Genomic DNA, 18,866 nt, shown 5'->3' on the forward strand with positions numbered 1-18,866 from the left:
GTGTTGGTGAGGGGCTGTGTGGGAGAGGGGCTGTGTGTGGGGGAGGGGCTGTGTGGGGGAGGGGAGGGGCAGTGTGTGGGGGGCGGAGTGTGGGGGAGGGGCAGTGTGTGGGGGAGTGGCAGAGAGTGGGGTAGGGGAGGGACAGTGTGTGTGGGGGCAGTGTGTGGGAGAGGGGCAGGGTGTGGGGGGCAGTGTGTGGGGGAGGGGCGGAGTGTAGGGGGGCAGTGTGCGGGGGAGGGGCAGAGAGTGGGGGAGGGGGAGGGGGAGGGGCAGTGTGTGTGGGGCAGTGTGTGGGGGAGGGGCAGAGAGTGGGGGAGGGGGAAGGGCAGTGTGTGGGCAGTGTGTGGGGGAGGGGTGGAGTGTGGGGGAGAGGCTGTGTGGGGAGGGGCAGTGTGTGGTGGGGGGCAGTGTGTGTGGGAGGGGCAGAGAGTGGGGGGGCAGTGTGGGGGAGGAGCAGTGTGTGGGGGAGGGGTTGTGTGGGGGAGGGGAAGAGGCAGTGTGTGCGGGAGGGGCGGAGTGTTGGTGAGGGGCTGTGTGGGAGAGGGGCTGTGTGTGGTGGAGGGGCTGTGTGGGGGAGGGGAGGGGCAGTGTGTGGGGGGCGGAGTGTGGGGGAGGGGCAGTGTGTGGGGGAGTGGCAGAGAGTGGGGTAGGGGAGGGACAGTGTGTGTGGGGGCAGTGTGTGGGAGAGGGGCAGGGTGTGGGGGGCAGTGTGTGGGGGAGGGGCGGAGTGTAGGGGGGCAGTGTGCGGGGGAGGGGCAGAGAGTGGGGGAGGGGGAGGGGCAGTGTGTGTGGGGCAGTGTGTGGGGGAGGGGCAGAGAGTGGGGGAGGGGGAAGGGCAGTGTGTGGGCAGTGTGTGGGGGAGGGGTGGAGTGTGGGGGAGAGGCTGTGTGGGGAGGGGGAGGGGCAGTGTGTGATGGAGGGGCGGAGTGTTGGTGAGGGGGGAGGGGCAGTGTATGGGAGGAGCAGCATGTGGGAGAGGGGCAGTGTGGGGGAGGGGGGAGTGTGGGGGAGGGGCAGTGTGTGAGGGAGGGATGGACTGTGGGGGAGGGAGGGAGGGGCAGTGTGTGTGGGGGCAGTGTGTGGGGGAGGGGCAGTGTGTGGGGGGACAGTGTGTGGGCGAGGGGCAGTGTGTGGGGGAGGGGTGGAGTGTGGGGGAGGGTGAGTGGCAGTGTGTGGGGGGCAGTGTGTGGCGGAGGGGCGGAGTGTGGGGGAGGGTCAGTGTATGGAATGGGCAGTGTGTGGGGGAGGGGCAGAGAGTGGGGAAGGGGGGCAGCGTAGGGGAGGCGCAGTGTGTGGGGGATGGGCAGTGTGTGGGGGAGGCGCAGTGTGTGGGGGAGGAGCAGCGTGTGGGGTAGGGGCTGTGTGGGGGAGGGCGGATTGTGTGGGGGGCAGTGTGTGGTGGAAGGGCAGAGAATGGGTGATGGGGGAGGGACAGTGTGCGGGGGGGCAATGTGTGGGGGAGGGGCGGAATGTGGGGGGGAGGCAGTGTGGGGGGGCAGTGTGGGGGAGGGGCAGTGTGTGCGGGAGGGACAGTGTGGGGAAGGGCAGTGTGGGGGTGGGGCAGTGTGGGGAAGGGGCAGTGTGGGGGTGGGGCAGTGTGTGGGGAAGGGCAGTGTGGGGGAGGACAAACAATTCTCTCCGGGGTTCTGAGCACAATGTGCAATTGATGACGTGGATGGCTGCAGCTTGTAACTTCTGTAAGGTGCTCTGCAGCAACTCGCCAAGGCTTCTTTGGCAGCACCTCCTAAACACCGAAGGATAATGGCAGCAGGCACATGGGAACACCATCACATGTAAGTTCACTCCAAGTTCCTTCATCGTGCTGGGTCACAATCCTGGAACTTCCTCCCTAACAGCACTGTGGGAGTACCTTCACCACACAGACTGCAGCGGTTCAAGAAGGCGGATCACCATTATCTTCTCAAGGGGCAATTAGGGATGGGCGACAGTGCATGGGGCAGTCTGTTATCAGGAGAATGGGTGCAAAATGGCATCTAAGGTCAACTTTAAGAGTGCGATGTTGATCTGCACCTACACAAATATAACCGGTGAAGATGCAGGGGGATTGGGATCCAGAGGTGTGGGGTTGCGGGGCTGCAGAAATAGTTTAAGGAAACCAAACAAATCACTAAAATTTGCAACACAGGCCATAAAAAAGTAAACCAAGGGTTTATTTCTAGAGGTATAGAATTGAAAAGTAGGGAAGTTATGCTAAACCTGTATCAAACCTTGGTTAGACCACACTTGGAGTACTGCATACGGTTCTGGTCACCATATTATAAAAAGGATATAGAGGCCCTGGAGTGGGTACAGAGAAGATTTACAAGGATAGTACCTGAAATGTGAGGTTATACATATCAGGAAAGGATGAACAGGCTGCATCTCTATTCTCTTGAAAATAGAAGGCTGGGGGGTGACTTAATAGAGGTCTTAAAAATTATGAAAGGACTTTAGTAGAGTGGATACGGACAGAATTTTTCCACTTGTGAGGAGCAGCATAACTAGAGGCCATCAATACAAGATAGTCACCAAGAAATCCAATCGGGAACTCAGAAGAAACTTGTTTACGCAAAGATTGGTGAGAATGTGGAACTCGCTGCCATAGGGAGCGGTTGAAGCAAATAATATCGATGCATTGAAGGGGAGGCTAGACAAGCATATGGGGAGAATGGAATAGAGGGTTATGCTGATAGATTTAGATGAGGAAAGATGGGAGGAGGCTCGAGTGGAGAATAAACGCAGGCATGGACTGGTTGGGTCGAATGGCCTGTTTCTGGGCCGTATATCCAATGTAATCCTATATAATCAATGTACTAATTGTGCATTCTTTAAACCTGATATGCTTAAAATATCTAAATGTAGTTGGATGATCTAAGTGTGTGTGTGAGGTCCAGTGTATAACGTAAAGCAGCACAATTCACAACCAGGAATAATGCTCATATTGGAGCTTTGTTTTAAAATGGGTTCTTAATTCTAGAAATCATAATGCTGGTCGATTACAAGAAACCCCGCTTGAACTCATTCGTAAAAAAACAAAATTAAGTAACCTTATGAGAAAACTGAAAGTTCCCAGTGAGTTGCCACTGTTTTCAGTGAGTTACTGTTTGAAGGTGAGCGATCCCTCCCTCAGTTAATACATGGTATCTGGCCACTCCACGAATGTACAACAGCTGGTGCTGTCTGTTATGGTTCAGGATCCTTCACTGCTATCTGACCACAGAGAAGACGCGTGCTGTGTATTACTTCTGGGTATAGCCACAAATTTATAAAGGCAATAAAAGTGAGACATATAGAAAGTGGAAGGTCCCAACTCCAGCACTGTGATTGACAGTCTGGGTAATATATGCAAAGGGGGCAGTCCCCAGATCCATGGGAGTGATTGACAGTGTGGGTAATATATGCAAAGGGGGCAGTCCCCAGCTCCATGGGAGTGATTGACAGTGTGGGTAATATATGCAAAGGGGGCAGTCCCCAGCTCCATGGGAGTGATTGACAGCCTGGGTAATATATGCAAAGGGGGCGGTCCCAGCTCCAGTGGAGTGATTGACAGCCTGGATAATATATGCAAAGGGGGCGGTCCCCAAGTCCATCACTACGATTGACAGCCTGGGTAATATATGCAAAGGAGACGGTCCCCAGCTCCATGGGAGTGATTGACAGCCTGGGTAATATATGCAAAGTGGAAAGTCCCCAGTTCAATGGGAGTAATTGACAGCCTGGGTAATATATGCAAAGGGCACGGTCGCCAGCTCCATGGATGTGATTAACAACAACAATAACTTGTATTTATATAGCGCCTTTAACGTAGTGAATTATCCCAAGGTACTCCACAGGAGTATTACAAGATAAAAATTTGATAATGAGCCGTATAAGTAGAAATTAGTGCAGGTGACCAAAAGCTTGGTCAAAGAGGTAGGAGGTACGGCCACCAATGGTTGAGCGATTATAAACAGGGATGCTCAGGAGGGTAGAATTAGAGGAGCGCAGATATCTCGGAGTGGTTTTGGAGCTGGAGGAGATTACAGAGATAGGGAGGGTTGAGGCCATGGAGGGATTTGTAAACAAGGATGAAAATTTTTAAATCGAGGCGTTACTTAACCAGAAGCCAATGTATGTCAGCGAGCACAGGCGTGATGGGTGAGCGGGACTTGGTGCAAGTTAGGACACGGGCAGCCGAGTTTGGGATCACCTCAAGTTTATGTCAGGTAGAATGTGAGAGGCCAATCAGGAGTGCATTAGAAAAGTCTAGAAGTAACAAAGGCATGGATGAGGGCTTCAGCAGTGGATGAGCTCAGCAAGGGCGGAGACGGGCGATGTTACGGAGGCAGAAATAGGCGGTCTTAGTTGGCAATCTGGGTAATATATGCAAAGGGGCGGTCCCCACTGCCATGGTGGTGATTGACAGGTTGGGTAATCTATGCAAAAGGGGCGGTTCCCAGCCCCAGCACTGTGACAGTCTAGGTAATATCTGCAAAGGGGACGGTCCCCAGCCCCAGCACTGTGAGTGACAGCTTAGGTAATATATGCAAAGGGTGCGGTCCCCAGCCCCAGCACTGTGAGTGACAGCCTGAGTAATATATGCAAAGGGGGCGGTCCCCAGCCCCAGCACTGTGATTGACAGCCTGAGTAATATATGCAAAGGGGGCGGTCCCCAGCCCCAGCACTGTGAGTGACAGCTTAGGTAATATATGCAAAGTGTGCGGTCCCCAGCCCCAGCACTGTGAGTGACAGCCTGAGTAATATATGCAAAGGGGGCGGTCCCCAGCCCCAGCACTGTGAGTGACAGCCTGGGGAATATATGCAAAGGGGGCGGTCCCCAGCCCCAGCACTGTGAGTGACAGCTTAGGTAATATATGCAAAGGGTGCGGTCCCCAGCCCCAGCACTGTGAGTGACAGCCTGAGTAATATATGCAAAGGGGGCGGTCCCCAGCCCCAGCACTGTGATTGACAGCCTGAGTAATATATGCAAAGGGGGCGGTCCCCAGCCCCAGCACTGTGAGTGACAGCTTAGGTAATATATGCAAAGGGTGCGGTCCCCAGCCCCAGCACTGTGAGTGACAGCCTGAGTAATATATGCAAAGGGGGCGGTCCCCAGCCCCAGCACTGTGAGTGACAGCCTGGGGAATATATGCAAAGGGGGCGGTCCCCAGCCCCAGCACTGTGATTGACAGCCTGAGTAATATATGCAAAGAGGGCGGTCCCCAGCCCCAGCACTGTGATTGACAGCCTGAGTAATATATGCAAAGGGGGCGGTCCCCAGCCCCAGCACTGTGAGTGACAGCCTGAGTAATATATGCAAAGGGGGCGGTCCCCAGCCCCAGCACTGTGAGTGACAGCTTAGGTAATATATGCAAAGGGGGCGGTCCCCAGCCCCAGCACTGTGATTGACAGCCTGAGTAATATATGCAAAGGGGGCGGTCCCCAGCCCCAGCACTGTGATTGACAGCCTGAGTAATATATGCAAAGGGGGCGGTCCCCAGCCCCAGCACTGTGATTGACAGCCTGAGTAATATATGCAAAGGGGGCGGTCCCCAGCCCCAGCACTGTGAGTGACAGCCTGGGGAAGAGCTTGTATATAAAGGGAGGGGAGCGCTCAGACTGTGCAGCTGCACATAAAGTGTCAGAGACAGAGGCAAGTGCCTGAACCCCACATACCCACCTGCACTCACACACTCTGCAGCCTGAAGATACCGGGACCTAACGGGAGCCGCAGTTTGCCTGGGATTGACAGCTGGTTGCGGTAGCGCGGACACCTGGGTTTGCCTCTGCCCTGCCTGTTGCTGGATCAGCAGCCTTGTTGGAGAAGTCAGGTTCAGAGCCGGATCCTGCTCAGCTATTACCGATTGGGAGCGGCGCGAGTGAGATTCCAGGAGCGGACAGAGGGTTGGAGAGGATCAGTACCGGGACAGTGTGAGATGGCAGCTCTCCGCAGCATTGGCACCGCACTCTTCTTGCTTCTTGTCCCCCAGGTAAACCCTCCCCTACCCCCACCCCCTCGTGTGGTAGCCCTCTCACTGGAGGCTGCACCCCCACAACCAACACCTTCCCAGGCTCTCCCTCTCTCTCCCCCCCCCCTCTCTCTCCCCCCTCCCCTCTCTCTCTCTTTTTCTCTCTCCCTCTCTCTCCCTCCCCCTCTCTTTCTCTCTCTCCTCTCTATTTCGATCTTTCCATTTCTCTCTTTCTCTCCATTTCTCTTTCTCCCTCTCTACCTTTCTCCCTCTCTGCCTATTTATCTAACTCCATTCTCTCTCTATTTCTCTCTCCCTCACTCTCTCTCTCTCTGCCTCTCTAATTCTCGCTCTCCCCTGACTTTTTCTCTACCCTCGTTCTCTCCTCCCCCTTCTTTCTCGCTCACTCCCCTCTTTATTTCTCTCTATCCTCCCTTTCTCTCTCCCTCCCTATTTCTCCCATTCTCCCCCCTCTCTCTCTCTCTCCCCCCCCCCTCTATTTCTCTCTTTCCCCCCCCCCCTCTCCCTTCTCTCTCTCCACCTTTCCCTTCTCTCTCTCTCCCCCCTCTATTTCTCCCACTCTCTATTTCTCTCTCTCCCCCCTCTATTTCTCCCACTCTCTATTTCTCTCTCTCCCCCCTCTATTTCTCTCTCTCCCCCCCTCTATTTCTCTCCCCCCTCTATTTCTCTCCTTCTCCCCCCTCTCCCCCGTCTATTTCTCTCTCTCTCTCCCCCCTTCTCTCCCCCCTTCTCTCCCCCCCCCCCTCTATTTCCCACTGCCCCCCCCGTCTATTTCTGTCTCTCCCCCCTCTATTTCTCTCCCTCTCCCCCTCTCTCTCCCTTCTCCCCCTCTCTCTCCCCCCCCGTCTATTTCTCTCCCTCCCTCTCTATTCCTCTCTCTCTCTCTCTCCCCCCCCTCTATTTCTCTCTCCCTCTCCCTCTCCCCCCCCCCCTCTCTCTCTCCCTCCTCCCCCTATTTCTCTCCCTCCCCCTGCCTCTCTCCCTCTCTGTATTTGTCATGTCATGTCTCTCTCTCTTCTTGTATTTAAGGTTTCCAGTAGCGGTACCTTCGAGTTGAGGATCCATGAGTTTGTGAATGGTAGGCGCTTGTTGGCGGCGGGGACCCGCTGTGTGCCCGACTGTCGCACCTTCTTTCGGGTCTGTTTAAAGCATTTCCAGGCGGTGGTGACCCCGGAATCGTGCACCTACGGCAGTGCGATGACCCCGCTGCTCGGCACCAACTCGTTCAGGGTGGCAGCGAGCCAGAACGCAGTCAGACTCAACTTCACCTTCAAGTGGCCGGTGAGGCATCTCTGCTTAAACACAGGGCGGGCGGGACTGGGCGGGCACACATGGACAGGGCATCAAACTATTAAATGAAGCGGAATTTCAGAGTGAGAATCAGTCGAATTATTGAAGTGTGAGGGTATCTGGGAATAGCGGGTGGAAAAAGCCAGGAATTGAATGAGAGATGGAGGGGCACAGAGGCCGCGTCCTGAGCTTCACTTCAAAACACACACACACATTCACACATACACACACACACACACTCTCATACAGACACAGACACACACACGCACTCACATTCACATACAGACACAGACACATTCACACACACACTGACATACATAGACACACACACACATACACATAGACAGACAGACACATACATACACAAACAAACACAGCCACATACACACATAGACACGCAGACACATACACAGACACACATGCAAGCATACACAGAAATACACGCACACAGAAATACACACACACAGGTACAGCCGCGCACACAGACAGAGACACAAATGATGTTTAAACCATTACTGAATGTACATATAAAGGGACCATCTTTCAACTGTACCAAATACAGCGCAGCCCAGAGCAGCAGGGACACGCTCTGAGAAAGGAGAATACTCCGGGGCCTCATCGGAAAAGCGTCAACGAAATGCAGCGAATGAGACTGAAAAGCCCTTGGCATGTGCCCAGTGCAGAGATACTGGGGGAACTTGGCACCATTCGCTCCTTGCAACCAAAGCAGTAATAATGTTATTAATATTACAACAGATGCAGTTTATTAAACGCCCATGCCAAGCTGTAATTTTCTCCCTCTTCTATCTGACAGGGAACTTTCTCTCTGATTGTGGAAGCCTGGAATTCTCCATCCGACCAGTCCAGCCCCAGTAAGTGCCCGGCTTTGAGCGGCCGCGAGGGGGCGACAGCGGGCCGCACCGTGTCTCAGTAAAATCCAGATTACGCTGCTCGCATCCCCCTTTCTGTAGTTTTATTGCAATGCCCGGTGTCATGTTTGAAGTCACTGCCTCCACGTGTTGCCGTTTCAAAGCTGAATTAGCAGCTCTCCGCCCAGAGCCCTGACTCTGCAACACAATTGACTTCCTTTGCTTTATTTTTGGCGTGGGAATCCGAGCTGGAGATTGCTGAGAAAAACCCAACCTTGCCAACAAGTCAAGACGGCCTTTTCCTGCGTTTTACACCTTTAACAATAAACGTCGCCCTTTCTGCCTGGATTGTAACGGGCGAGGGGGGGAGACTCGTTTACAGAGGCTGACACATTGTAAGGGCAGAATGGCAGCTCCAATGATCCACATCCACTTTGCCACACCACTCCTGGCTCATTCCGGGCTGGCTCACCGTGGCATCTGTGCCTCATACAATCATAGAAGCAGGAGGCCATTCGGCCCATCGTGTCTGCTTGGACCGACCAAGATCTACCCAGCCTAATCCCACTTTCCAGCCTAATCCCACTTTTCAGCTCTGGGTCCGTAGCCCTGCAGGTTACAGCACTTCAAATGCACATCCAAGTACTTTTTAAATGTGGTGAGGGTCTCTGCCTCTACCACCCTTTCAGGCAGTGAGTTCCAGACCCCCACCACCCTCTGGGTGAAGAAATTTCCCCTCACATCCCCTCTAAACCTCCCCCCATGTACTTTAGATCTATGCCTTCCCCCCTCCGGTTATTGACCCCTCTGCCAAGGTCCTTCCTATCCACTATATTCAGGCCCCTCAATTTTATACATCTCAATGAGGTCTCCCCCTCAGCCTCCTCTGTTCCAAAGAAAACAAACCCAGCCTATCCAATCTTTCCTCATTTGCTAAAATTCTCCAGTCCCGGCAACATCCTTGTAAATCTCCTCTGCACCTTCTCTAGTGCAATCACATCCTTCCTGTAATGTGGTGACCAGAACTGCACGCAGTACTCTAGCTGTGGCCTAACTCGTGTTTTATACAGTTCAGCATAACCCCCTTGCTCTTGTATTCTATGCCTCGGCCAATAAAGGCAAGTATCCCATATACCGCCTTAACTACAGGCAGATAGTGCAGGAGTCCCCCAAGTGCATCTCCCTCTCCAACCAGTATTCTGTTCTGAGTACCGGCGGGGGTGATGGTTCTTCTGGGGAGTGCAGTCAGAGCCAAGTCCATGGCACCACGGGTGCATGGGGTGGTGGGGGGAGGGGAGGAAGAAGATTGGAAGAGCAATATTGGTAGGGGATTCGATAGTTAGGGGAGCAGACAGGCGTTTCTGTGGCAGCAGACGTGACCCCAGGATGGTATGTTGCCTCCCTGGTGCCAGGCTCAAGGATGTCACTGAGCGGCTGCAGGACATTTTGAGGGGGAGAGGTGAACAGCCAGAGGTCGTGGCCCATAACGGTACCAATGATATAAGTAGGAAGAGGGATGAGGTCCTGCAGGCAGATTTCAGGGAGCTAGGAAAGAGATTAAAAAGCAGGACCTCAAAGGTAGTAATCTCCGGATTACTCCCGGTGCCACATGTTAGTGAGTACAGAAATAGGAGGATAGAGTAGATAAATGGGTGGCTGGAGAGATGGTGCAGGAGGGAGGGCTTTAAATTCCTAAGGCATTGGGACCATTTCTGGGTGAGGTGGGATCTGTATAAGCCGGACAGGTTGCACCTCAACAGAGCAGAAACCAATATCCTCGCAGGTCAGGTGGGCAGAACAGTGGCAAATGAAATTCAATCTGGAGAAGTGTGAGGTAATGCATTTGGGGAGGGCTAACAAGGCAAGGGAATACACATTAAATGATAGGACACTGAGAAGTGTAGAGGAACAAAGAGACCTTGGAGTGCAGGTCCACAGATCCCTGAAGGTAGCAGGTCAGGTAGATAAGGCATACGGATTACTTGCTTTTATTAGCCAAGGCATATAATACAAGAGCAGGGAGGTTATGCTTGAACTGTATAAAACACTGGTTAGGCCACAGCTAGAGTACTGCATGCAGTTCTGGTCACCACATTACAGGAAAGATGAGATTGCACTGAAGAGGGTACAGAGGAGATTTACAAGGGTGTTGCCTAGACTGGAGAATTTTAGCTATGAGGAAAGATAGGATAGGCTGGGTTTGTTTTCTCTGGGACAGAGGAGGCTGAGGGGAGACCTTATTGAGGTGTATAAAATTATGAGGGGCCTGGAAAAAGTGGATAGGAAGGACCTATTTCCCTCAGCAGAGGGGTGAAGAACCAGGAGGCATAGATTTAAAGTAATTGGTAGGAGGTTTAGAGGGGATTTGAGGGGAATTTAGAAATTTACAGCACAGAAGGAGGCCATTTTGGTCCATTGTGTCCTAATTTCTTCACCCAGAGGGTGGTGGAGGTCTGGAACTCACTGCCTGAAAGGGTGGTAGAGGCAGAAACCCTCACCACATTTAAAAAGTACTTGGTTGTGCACTTGAAGTGCTGTAACTTCCAGGGCTATGGACCAAGAGCTGGTAAGTGGGATTAGGCTGGATAGCTCTTTGTTGGCCGGCACAGACATGATGGGCCGAAATGACCTCCTTCCGTGCTGTAAATTTCTATTGTTCTATGATACATTATTGACCTGGCCTGCTACCTTCAGGGATCTGTGGATATGTACTCCAAGGTTCCTCTGTTCCTCTACACGTCTCAGAATCCTACCATTTATTGTGTAGTCCCTTGTCTTGTTAGCCCTCCCCAGATGCATTACCTCACACATCTCTGGATTGAATTGCATTTGCCACAGTTCTGCCCACATGACAAGTACATTGATACCACCCTGTAGTCTACAGCTTTCTTCTTCATTATCAACCACACGGCAAATTTTTGTATCATCTACAAACTTCTTAATCATACCCCCTACGTTTAAATCTAAATCATTGATGTATATCACAAAAAGCAAGGGACCTAGTACTGAGCCCTGCGGAACCCCACTGGAAACATCCTTCCAGTCACAAAAACACCCATCAACCATTACCCTTTGCTTCCTGCCTCAGACAATTTCGGATCCAACTTGACACTTTGCCCTGGATCCCATGGGCTTTTACTATTTTCCCCAGCTTGCCATATGGGACCTTGTCAAAGACCTTGCTAAAATCCATTTAGACTACACTACCCTCATCAACCCTCCTCATTACCTCCTCAAAAAATTCAATTATGTTAGTCAGACACAACCTTCCCTTAACAAACCCACGCTGACTGTCCTTGATTAATCTGTGCTTTTCTAAATGAAGATTTATACTGTCCTTCACCACTTTGGGAACATTCGAGGATCTGTGTGTCTCTATCACTCCGGAATCACTCCAGGATCTGTGTATCTCTATCACTCTGGAATCACTCCAGGACCTGTGTGTCTCCATCATTCAGGAATCACTCCAGGATCTGTGTGTCTCCATCACTCCAGGATCTGTGTGTCTCTATCACTCCGGAATCACTCCAGGATCTGTGTGTCTCTATCACTCCGGAATCACTCCAGGATCTGTGTGTCTCCATCATTCTGGAATCACGCCAGAGTCTGTATATCTCTATCACTCTGGAATCACTCCAGGATCTGTGTGTCTCTATCACTCCGGAATCACTCCAGGATCTGTGTGTCTCTATCACTCCGGAATCACTCCAGGATCTGTGTGTCTCCATCATTCTGGAATCACGCCAGAGTCTGTATATCTCTATCACTCTGGAATCACTCCAGGATCTGTGTGTCTCTATCACTCTGGAATCACTCCAGGATCTGTGTGTCTCTATCACTCCGGAATCACTCCAGGATCTGTGTGTCTCTATCACTCCGGAATCACTCCAGGATCTGTGTGTCTCTATCACTCTGGAATCACTCCAGGATTTGTGTGTCTCTATCACTCCGGAATCACTCAAGGATCTGTGTGTCTCTATCACTCCGGAATCACTCCAGGATCTGTGTGTCTCTATCACTCCGGAATCACTCAAGGATCTGTGTGTCTCTATCACTCCAGAATCATTCCAGGATCTGTGTGTCTCTATCACTCTGGAATCACTCCAGGACCTGTGTGTCTCTATCACTCTCGAATCACTCCAGGATTTGTGTGTCTCTATCACTCCGGAATCACTCAAGGATCTGTGTGTCTCTATCACTCCGGAATCGCTCCAGGATCTGTGTGTCTCTCTCACTCCGGAATCACTCCAGGATCTGTGTGTCTCTATCACTCCGGAATCACTCCAGGATCTGTGTGTCTCTATCATGCCGGAATCACTCCAGGACCTGTGTGTCTCTATCACTCTCGGATCACTCCAGGATCTGTGTGTCTCTATCACTCTCGAATCACTCCAGGATTTGTGTGTCTCTATCACTCCGGAATCGCTCCAGGATCTGTGTGTCTCTATCACTCCGGAATCGCTCCAGAATCTGTGTGTCTCCATCACTCCGGAATCACTCCAGGATCTGTGTGTCTCTATCATGCCGGAATCACTCCAGGATCTGTGTGTCTCTATCACTCCGGAATCACTCCAGGATCTGTGTGTCTCTATCACTCCAGAATCATTCCAGGATCTGTGTGTCTCTATCACTCTGGAATCACTCCAGGACCTGTGTGTCTCTATCACTCTCGAATCACTCCAGGATTTGTGTGTCTCTATCACTCCGGAATCACTCAAGGATCTGTGTGTCTCTATCACTCCGGAATCGCTCCAGAATCTGTGTGTCTCCATCACTCCGGAATCACTCCAGGATCTTTGTGTCTCCATCACTCCGGGATCACTCCAGGATCTGTGTGTCTCCATCACTCCAGGATCTGAATGTCTGCATCAGTGTGGGATTTGTGTATCGAGAAACACAGGAATAGGAGTAGACCATTTAGCCCCTCGAGCCTGTTCCATTATTCAATGAAATCAGAGCTGACCTGTGACCTAACTCCATATACTCACCTTTGCCCCATATCCCTTAATACCTTTGGTTAACAAAAGTCTATCAATCTCCGGATTAAAATTAACAATGACCCGGCATCAATTAGCGTTTGCGGAAGACAGTTTCAAACTTCTACCACCCTTTGTGTGTAAAGGTGCTTCCTAACTTCACTCCTGAAAGGGTTGGCTCTAATTTTTAGGCTATGACCCCGAGTCCTAGACTCCCCAACCAGCGGCAATAGTTTTTCTCTACCCTATCAGTTCCCTGTAATATCCTGAAAACTTTGACAAAATCACTTCTTAACCTTCTGAATTCCAGGGAATATAAGTCTAGTTTGTGTAATCTCTCCTTGTAATTTAGCCCTTGGAGTCCAGGTATTATTCAGGTAACTTTACACTGTACTCCGGCCAAAGCCAATATATCTTTCCTCAGGTGTGGTGCCCAGAACTGCTCACAGTGCTCCAGGAGTGATCTAACAAGGGCTTTGTATAGTTGAAGCATGACTCCTACCCATTTGTATTGCTTGACAGGGTAGATGCTGATTGGTTATTTCCTAGGGGGATTCTAGAACTAGGGGGCATCGTTTCAGAATAAGAGGTCACCCATTTAGGATGGAGATGAGGAGGAATTTCATCTCTCAGAGGGTCATGAATCTTTGGAATTCTCTACCCCAGAGAGCTGTGGAGGCTGAGTCATTGGATATGTTCAAGGCTGAGATAGATATACTCTTGCACTATAGGGGAGCCAAGGGTTATAGGGAACTGGCAGGGAAGTGGAGTTGAGGCCAAGATTAGATGAGCAATGATCTTATTGAATGGCGGAGCAGGCTCGAAGGGCCGAATGGTCCACTCCTGCTCCTATTTCTTATGTTCCTATTCTAGTCCCCTAGTTATAAAGCCCAACATCCCATTAGTCTTTTTGATTATTTTCTGTACCTGTCCATGACAGTTTAATGATCGATGTACCTGGACCCCAAGTCTCTTTGGATCTCCACTGTTTTTAGTTTTTCACCATTTAGAAAGTACCCTGATCTATCCTTTTTAGGTCCAAAGTGGATGACCTCACATTTGCCCACATTGAAATCCATTTGCCACAGCATTGCCCATTCACTTAATCTATTAAAGACCGCCCGAGGTGGAGAAAATCCATCTGGGAGGGCGTTGAGTTCTTCAAGTCTCAATGCAAAGAGCGTGAAGAGGCCAAGCGCAGGCAGCGGAAGGAGTGCGCGGCAAACCAGCCTCATCGACCCTCTCCCCCGCCGAATTTCTGTCCCACCTGTAACAGGGTCTGTGGCTCTCATATCGGTCTGTTCAGCCATCAAAGAACTCACTTTGGGAGTGGAAGCAAGTCCTCCTCGATTCCAAGGGACTGCCTATGAATGAATGACTGACTGAATCTATTTGTAATGTTATGCTTCCATCTACACTGCCTACAATGCTGCCTATCTTTGTGTCATCAGCAAACTTGGATATGTGGCTCTCTATCCCATCATTTAAGTCGTTAATAAATATAGTGATTAGTTGAGACCCCAACACAGATCCTGTAGGACACCACGAGTCACATCCTGCCAATTAGAGTACCTGCCCATTATCCCAAATCTGTCTCCTGCCGCACAGCCAATATATTACCAGGTCAATCATTTACCTTCAATTGCATGAGCTCCAACTTTAGTTAACAGTTTCTTTTATGAGGGACTTTATCACATCCCTTCTGGAAGTACTATTACTCTGGGATCCGTGCATCTCTATCACTCCGGGACCTGTGTGTCTCCATCATTCCAGGATCACTCCAGGATCTGTATGTCTATTATTTCAGGATCACTCCAGGATGTGTGTGTCTCTATCACTCTGGGATTACTTCAGGATCTGTGTGTCTATATCACTCGAGGTTCACTCCAGGATTTGTGTGCCTCCATCACTCTGGGATTACTTCAGGATCTGTGTGTCTCCATCACTCTGGGATCACTCCGGGATTTGTGTGCCTCCATCACTCCGGGATCACTCCAGGATCTGTGTATTTCCATCAATCGGGATCTGTCTGTCATCATCACTCTGGGAACGCTCCAGGATCTGATTGTCTGCATCAGTCCAGGATTTGTGTGTCGAGGAACACAGGAACAGGAGTAGACCATTGAGCCTATCAAGCCTGTTTCACCAATCAATGAGATCAGAGCTGACCTGTGACCTAACTCCATATACTCACCTTTGCCCCATATCCCTTAATACCTTTGGTTAACAAAAGTCTATCAATCTCCGGATTAAAATTAACAATGACCCGGCATCAATTAGCGTTTGTGGAAGACAGTTTCAAACTTCTACCACCCTTTGTGTGTAAAGGTGCTTCCTAACTTCACTCCTGAAAGGGTTGGCTCTAATTTTTAGGCTATGTCCCCGAGTCCTAGACTCCCCAACCAGCGGCAATAGTTTCTCTCTATCTACCCTGTTCCCCTTAAATATCCTGAAAACTTCGACCAAATCACTTAACCTTCTGAATTCCAGGGAATATAAGTCTAGTTTGTGTAATCTCTCCTTGTAATTTAACCTTGGAGTCCGGGTAGTATTCTTGTAACTTTACATTGTACTCCGGCCAAAGCCAATATATCCTTCCTCAGGTGTGGTGCCCAGAACTTCTCACAGTGTATAGCTGGGATCTGCTCAGTGTATAGCTGGGATTTGTGAGGATTACAGCAGGGTTGGATCAGGAAACGCTTCCATTTTTACTGCAGCTAAAAATGTAGATTATTTGGGTAATTGATGAGTCAATTTGTTGGTCGGTTTCCTGTCCCCATCCCCATGAGGTGCATTTTAACTTCAATATAATTGTTTTGCAACTAATATTAGGATGAGAATTGCCCTGGATCAAACTGGGGCAACCCCCCCCCCCCCCCACCATCCCCACCCTCCTGTTCACCCCTCCCATCTCTCCCTCCTACTGAGCTCCCATAACCCCGGCACCCTCCCTCTCGTCCCACCCCCTCCGGTTTCCACACACCTAGCACACAGACAGGCAGACACACACTGATTGATGGGAGTTCCTTCTCAACATTCAGCAGTGTAGGTCAGGATAGTCTCCAGTTAATTATCGAAACTTCCTGTCACTGGGACTAAACCAGTGCCCATTTTGAGTGATTGCCTCTGGTTTCACTATAAATTGCTATAATGGTGGGAGTGGGTTGTGCAGTGTAAGTGAAAGGGCCTCTGGTGCTGGGGGAGACTGCCCTTGTCTTGTTAAAAACGCTTGTATTTTCTTTCTGTTGCTCTTGTATTGCCCACTTACCCTCTTACACACGTACCTCCTTGCACACTTGCCCCAAGCCCACTTACCCTCTTATACACTTGCCTTCTTGCACACTTGTCCAGTTGCACAATTGTCCCCTTACCCTCTTGCATGCTTGCCCAATTGCTCACTTACCCTCTTTCACACTTACTCCTTTGCACACTTACCCTCCTGCAAACAGGCCCAATTGCACGCTTACCCTCTTGCACATTTACCCATGTGCATGCTTGCCCTCTTGCACGTTTACCCTCTTGCACACACACAGTTGCACACTTACCCTCTTGCACACTTACCCTCTTGCACATATCCACTTGCAGGCTTACCTTCCTGCACACTTACCTTCCCACACACTTACCTTCTTGAACACTTACCCTCTTGCACACACACCCAGTTATACGCTTACCCTCCTGCAAACAGGCCCAATTGCACGCTTACCCTCTTGCACATTTACCCATGTGCATGCTTACCTTCCTGCACACTTACCTTCCTGCACACTAACCCTTTTGCACATTTGCCCTCTCGCACACTTGCACACCGGCCCTCTTGCACACCGGCCCTCTTGCACACCGGCCCACACTTGCCCTCCTGCACGCTTACCCTCTTGCACGCGTGCTCACTTGCAAGCTTACTGTCCTGCACACTTGCCCTCGTGCATGCTTACCCTAAATTAACCCAGCTTGTTTGGTTGTGTACAGATGTCACCAGCCCTGAGATGCTGATCAGCCGCTTTGCCATCCAGAGACAGCACCCTGTGGGTATGGCCTGGTCCCAGGATGTGCAGCGGGGGGAGCACACCCAGCTACACTACTCGTACCGCGTGGTCTGCACCCACCATTACTACGGCGAGCGATGCTCCGACTACTGCCGGCCCAGGAACGACACCTTCGGACACTACACCTGTGGCCCAGAGGGGCAGCAGCTCTGCATGGCTGGCTGGGAAAACAAGTACTGCGCACAACGTAAGGAAAGAGAGAACCAGCATCCATACTGACTGGGGGAGGGGGTGGGAGGAGGGGGGGAAAGAGTGAGGGGGGCGAGGGAGAGGGGGGAGGATGGAGGGAGAGGTGGAGGGAGGGAGAGGGAAGGAAAGGGGAGGGGAGTGAGAATCAGAGAGTGGGGGAGTGAAGAAGGAGAGGGAGAGTGGGTGGAGACAGGGAGAGGGGTAGGGAAGAGAGAGGGGGTGAAGGGGAGGAGGTGATGAGGACGAGGGAAGGGGGAGGGGGAGAGAGAGAGAGAGAGAGCAGTGTGAATCCTGGCACTGGGGTTTATTACTGGCATGGGGGATTATCTGTGAACAGTGTGGTGTATCGGAGGTAGATTACAGTTTTATTCTGACTCAATCTTCTGTTCCTTGCAGCGATCTGCCAGCCTGGGTGTAGCACGCTGAACGGATACTGTGATCTACCGGGCGAGTGCAAGTAAGTTACTGATGGGCACGAGATGGGAGTTTGACATTTCAGTCACTCCAGTTTGGCATCCCTCAGTGTCACTGAGCTGCACACGTCAGTTTTTATTATCACCAGACCTAAATAAACCGAGTCTGAATCTTATTATTTCCCAGTATAATTGCTGTACCTGTCCCATCCCAAACAGCCCCCTCCACCCCACATCCCACATCCCACATCCCACACCCCACTTACCCCACCCCTCACCCCATCTAACCCACGATACCCCACCCCACTCAGATGCTCCCAAACCCACACTTCCCACAATACACAGCTCTAATCCTACCTGCCCTGCACCACCCTACCTCATCCCACCCGTCTGAGGGATGGAAATGTGATACCTTGGTATATCTGTGTATCTAAGGAGGGGATTGTTGGTATATCTGAGGATGGGATTGTTGGTATATCTGTGTATCTGAGGAGGGGATTGTTGGTATATCTGTGTATCTGAGGAGGGGACTGTTGGTATATCTGTGTATCTGAGGAGGGGACTGTTGGTATATCTGTGTATCTAAGGAGGGGATTGTTGGTATATCTGTGTATCTGAGGAGGGGATTGTTGGTATATCTGTGTATCAGAGGATGGGATTGCTGGTATATCTGTATATCTGCGGATGGGATTGAATCATAAAATCATAGAAAGTTATGTAACGGAAGGAGGCCATTTGTGTGTGTGTGCGTCTGCATAGGTGTGTGTATGTGTATGTGCATGTGTCTGTGTATCTGTGTGTGTGTGTATGCGTTTGCACATGTGTGTGTATGTATGTATGCCTGCGTATGTGTGCATGTGCATATACATGTGTCTGTGTGTGCGTTTGTATATCATAGAATCATAGAAGTTTACAGCACGGAAGGAGGCCATTTCGGCCCATCGTGTTCACGCTGGCCGACAAAGAGCTACCCAGCCTAATCCCACTTTCCAGCTCTTGATCAGTAGCCCTGTGGGTTACAGCACTTTAAGTGCCCATCCAAATATTTTTTTAATGTGGTGAGGGTTTCTACCTCTACCACCCTTTCAGGCAGTGAGTTCCAGACCCCCAACACTCTCTG

General features: G+C 50.9%; 1 protein-coding gene across 2 annotated transcripts in view; it reads left to right on the plus strand.

Annotated features, from left to right (window-relative positions):
* The first annotated feature begins 5,617 nt into the window (after window positions 1-5,617).
* dll4 (delta-like 4 (Drosophila)) overlaps window positions 5,618-18,866 on the plus strand; it is a 43,071-nt gene continuing 29,822 nt past the window's right edge. For both annotated transcript variants that reach the window (XM_070878646.1, XM_070878647.1), the window contains exons 1-5: window positions 5,618-5,969; window positions 6,999-7,250; window positions 8,074-8,131; window positions 17,068-17,331; window positions 17,730-17,790. In XM_070878646.1, coding sequence (XP_070734747.1) covers window positions 5,916-5,969; window positions 6,999-7,250; window positions 8,074-8,131; window positions 17,068-17,331; window positions 17,730-17,790 — 689 coding nt within the window. In that variant the 5' untranslated portion in view covers window positions 5,618-5,915. The remainder of the gene's footprint in view (window positions 5,970-6,998; window positions 7,251-8,073; window positions 8,132-17,067; window positions 17,332-17,729; window positions 17,791-18,866) is intronic.

This window comes from Pristiophorus japonicus, chromosome 4, assembly GCF_044704955.1.
Source record: "Pristiophorus japonicus isolate sPriJap1 chromosome 4, sPriJap1.hap1, whole genome shotgun sequence".
Taxonomy (NCBI): Eukaryota; Metazoa; Chordata; class Chondrichthyes; family Pristiophoridae; genus Pristiophorus; species Pristiophorus japonicus.